Raw genomic sequence first — 3,833 nt, 5'->3', positions numbered from 1 at the left:
CGTCCGCCCTCCTCCAGAAGAAGGCCACCACCTTGGCCGCGAGGCGCAACATGGCCGGCCGCAGCCTCGTCAGCTCAGCGTCCAGCTGCCCTAGGCCCCTGCACGTGGCCACGTCGCTCCCACCGCCCTCAGCCAATGGGGTGACCACGCCTGAGCCTGCGCCTTCGCCTTGTTTGTTCAGGGAGCTTGGCCAATGGGGTTGCCACACTGGAGCCTGCGCCAGAGCCCCTTTGACTTTGGCCAATGGGGTTGCCGCCCTCTGGGACTGCGCCCATGTCCCATCGCTATTGGCCAATGGGGTCTCCGCTAGCAGTGTTTGTGGGCCGTTGGCGACCGTTAGTGTGCCTAGGCGCGGTGCAGTGTGGGAGTGATGTCATGCCTGGCCATTGGCTCGTGCTGGAGGGCGGGGCTTGGCGCAGGTGGGCCTCCGGGCCCCCTTCCCATTGGCTGCTGTCAGGCGTCGCTTTGGTTCTGACCACGCCCCTCCTCCGGTGCGGGGTTGGGGAAGCTCTTCTGCTCCTGCCATGCGCGGCCCTGGTTCCTGAGAGCGAGTCACACGGGCAGGTTTTCCGCGTTAAATACGCTGCTCTCCCGGGAGAACGCGCCGGGTCGTGGCCGCGTCTTTGCTCGGGGGACCCTGGTCCGGACTGGCCCCTCCCGCATGTCCGCCGCTTGGTATCTGTCTCCTGCGGCCTCGGGGAGTGAGCCGCCTGCCCCAAGGCCGGCCGAGGCGCCAGAACGGAATGCGGCCTCGCACAGAGGAGGGCCTTCCCGTGAGCGCGGCGGGGCTGCAGGCCTCTTCGTGGGCTCATTTCGAGTTGCACCAACTTCTGCACCGGCCTAGGCTCCTCCACGTGCTGTGCAACACGAGGCAGCTGCGCCGGCTCCTCTGCTCAGGGTTTGTCCGTTTCAAACAAAGTGTCAAATATGGCATCGCCCCGCCGGCCGGGGCTCAGTGGTGAGAGGTCGCCCCGGAGAGAAGGTTCGCGGTTCGACTCCCGGTCCAGGGCACGCCCCTGGGTTGCAGGTCTGAGCCGGGCCCTGTCGGGCGTGTGTGTCGGGGGAGCAAGCAATCGATGTGTCTCCCACGTGGATGCTTCTGTCTCTCCTTCTAAAATTCAGTGGAAAATATCCCCGGATTCTGCACTTCTCAGCTCAGCTCCTCAGCAGTGCGCTCGGCCGCCCAACAGACGTCTCAGCCTCTTCACCAAAGCGCACTCCTCGCCCGGCCGCCTGTGAACCAGGAGGTCACCATTGGATTCCCGGGTTGCGGGCTCCATCCCAGTGGGGGGCGCGCAGGAGGCAGCCCGTCCATGGTGCTCTCTCATCACGGATGTGTCTCTCTCTCCCACTCCCTTCCTCTCTGAAATCAATAAAAACATATTTAAAAAACACAAGTCCACGGAGACAGCAGAACATCCCACGATGGAGACCTGATGCCTCGCTCTCACCTCCCGTGGGTCTGTGTGCGGAGCCCGTGTTCCGGGCCGGAGCTCGCCGTGCGCACAGCCCCTGCGGCTGTGACGCCCCCGCCAGCGTCTCCGGGGGAGGCATGTCCTGGCCTTTCTCTCTGCTCAGTGAGCAGAAGGAGAGGGCGCCACGGGGACTCGGGGGCTGCCTGCCTCGCGGGCGGCCAGAGTCCAGAGCCGGCCAGGGCCACGGGGCCGGGTTGCGTGCAGACGTGTGCGTGCTTTTGTGCAGGGGGTTTCCTCGTATGATCGCAGGGGACGGGAAAAGGGCGCTGGGAATAAAAAGTCTCCAAGACAGAGCCGCGCCCTCTGCCTTCGGGGCCCTGTGCCCGGGGATCCCCTCGGGGGCACTTCTTCCCAGACGCCCCCGGCGCCCACGCCCTCCCTGTGCTGAGTGGGACTGGGGCGGCCACTCCGTTTCCCGGAGCGAGTCCAGGCCCTGGCAAGGCCGGCGGTTACACAACCACCGCCAACTTCCCGGGGTCACGGCTTCCCCTCATTGACATTCAGGACGAGGCTCTCCTGCTCCGGCCGCAGATCTGGGCTTTTGTTCCCCCTGAGGAGTCGCTGCTGGAAGGCCCGGCAGGATGACGGGGCAGCAGCGAGCCCCCCACCCAGAGACCGGCGCCGCCAGCCCAGGGAGGTGAGCACGGCCAGAGGGACAGACGGCAGGGACCTGTGTGTGTGAGGGGGAGAGAGGTGGGGGGGGGGGGACAGTTCAGTGACCACCTTGAGCACCTGAAGGGCGTGGAGGAGCCAGCGCTTCCTGGGACCTGGGGGTTGAAGGACGCAGGGTTGGTCCGTGCACCCACAGCCCAGCACCCGCCCGAACCCAGAGGCGGCTTGGCTTTGCTGGGAAAGCGGCTAAGGGAGGAAGCAAGCGAGTCTCTCGTTCAGTTCCCGGCTCGCTGTGAACGGTCCTCCCTCGCCGGGAACTTGTTTTAACCGGAGCGTTTCCAGAGCGACCGCGAGTAGCAGAGTGGGCAGCGCGCCGGGCCCAGCTCCGTGCGGCACTAACGAGGCCAGTCTGTCCCCAGCGCCATGACGCGGGAGGAGTGCTGCCGGGAGGAGCTCAGCTACGACCGGACGGCCACCCTGGAGCGCGGGAGGCCGGACGCAGAGGGCTACGCGGACGCCAAGGCCGGCGACCTGCCGCTGTCGTCGAGGCTGCCCCCCTGCTTCAGCCACAAGACCTGGGTCTTCTCTGTGCTGATGGGGGTGAGTGCCTGTGCCAGGGCCACGGAGGCATCGTCCCGTGAGGTGTGCCCTGGCCGATGTCGCCCCCAGCCTCGTGGGACGAGCCGCTCCCTTATCCGGCTCCGGAGTCAGGGCCCACCTGACTGCCCGCAGGGTCATGCATGGAGCTGGGGTGGCCTCCTGGAGGGGGTCTAGAGTCACCCTGCAGGGGTGGGAGGAGCCTCCGGCAGAGTGACGGGGGACGGTGTCCCCTGGTGGGAGGCAGGGCCATGGTGTCAGAGCAGGCCCATGGGGGGACCAAACACTGGAGGGGACTTTCCTGGGATGTCCACCTTCAGACGAGCTTGGTGACCTGGGAACCTCAGGCCTCCGGCCCCCTGGGCAGCACCCCCGATCGTCCTGCTCGCCCTCCCCCGAGCCGGGACCCCATCCCACCGAGGCTGGATTACACCCCCCCGCTTGGGGCACTGAGGAAGCCCCCCCGCTCCTGCTCCCGGGGTCCTAGATTCGGAGCTGCACCCCAGCCCCTGCTCCGCTGCCCGACCTCACGTAGGTGTGGCCGTGTCTTCTCGGCCCAGGCCCCAGGCCCCAGGCCCAGCACTGCCCTCACAGTGCGACAGACAAGGCCCCTGCCCGCCCCCAGCCTCGCCCTCTGCAGTGAGCTCCCATCTCCGGGCCCTGAGCTGGACGAGGCTCCGTGCCTGGACCTGGGAGTGGGGGTCCTGAGGCCCCGAAATTGCCCCTGGTGGGGGGAGGGCATTTTCTGGGAGAGGCATCATTTCTTCCCTTAGATTCTGACAGGGCCCCTCCTCTTCTTCCCCAAGTCAGTGTTGAAGCCCACAGCCCGACACGGGCAGGGTGGGCCGGGGCTGTCCCGGGCGGGGGCGGGGGGCCTGTGCCGTGTGGTGCCGTGTGGTACCGGCAGGCACTGCCTGAGCCGTGCTGTGTTGCAGGGCTGCCTGCTGGTGACCTCGGGGTGCTCGCTGTACCTGGGGAATGTGTTTCCCTCGGAGATGGATTACCTGCGCTGCGCTGCGGGCGCGGTAAGCAGCGCCCTCGGGCGGGTCCTGGACAGAAGCTTGGGGTGCGGCTGGGTTTGTGCTCCGAGACGCCCCGTGGCTGGCCCTCGGCTGTCAGCACCTCCTCTGGGGCCTCAGCTTCAGGAGT

At 67.2% G+C, this 3,833-nt stretch overlaps 2 protein-coding genes across 2 annotated transcripts in view; one reads left to right on the top strand and one right to left on the bottom strand.

Moving 5' to 3' along the window:
* The window catches only part of MOV10L1 (Mov10 RISC complex RNA helicase like 1), a 33,922-nt gene extending 32,368 nt beyond the window's left edge, over nt 1-1,554 (bottom strand). The window contains exons 1-2 of the mRNA XM_015568713.1: nt 1,452-1,554; nt 32-345 (exon numbers count right to left, since the gene is read on the bottom strand). Of these exons, the coding sequence (XP_015424199.1) occupies nt 32-345; nt 1,452-1,554 (417 nt within the window). The remainder of the gene's footprint in view (nt 1-31; nt 346-1,451) is intronic.
* Nucleotides 1,555-1,860: 306 nt separating this feature from the next.
* MLC1 (megalencephalic leukoencephalopathy with subcortical cysts 1) overlaps nt 1,861-3,833 on the top strand; it is a 31,754-nt gene continuing 29,781 nt past the window's right edge. The window contains exons 1-3 of the mRNA XM_015568712.1: nt 1,861-2,112; nt 2,507-2,687; nt 3,620-3,709. Of these exons, the coding sequence (XP_015424198.1) occupies nt 2,057-2,112; nt 2,507-2,687; nt 3,620-3,709 (327 nt within the window). The 5' untranslated portion in view covers nt 1,861-2,056. The remainder of the gene's footprint in view (nt 2,113-2,506; nt 2,688-3,619; nt 3,710-3,833) is intronic.

Source organism: Myotis davidii, unplaced genomic scaffold (genome assembly GCF_000327345.1).
Source record: "Myotis davidii unplaced genomic scaffold, ASM32734v1 scaffold845, whole genome shotgun sequence".
In the NCBI taxonomy this organism is placed as follows: Eukaryota; Metazoa; Chordata; class Mammalia; order Chiroptera; family Vespertilionidae; genus Myotis; species Myotis davidii.
The sequence above is the reverse complement of the archived record's forward strand: the minus strand, read 5'-3'. Positions and strand labels throughout refer to the sequence as shown.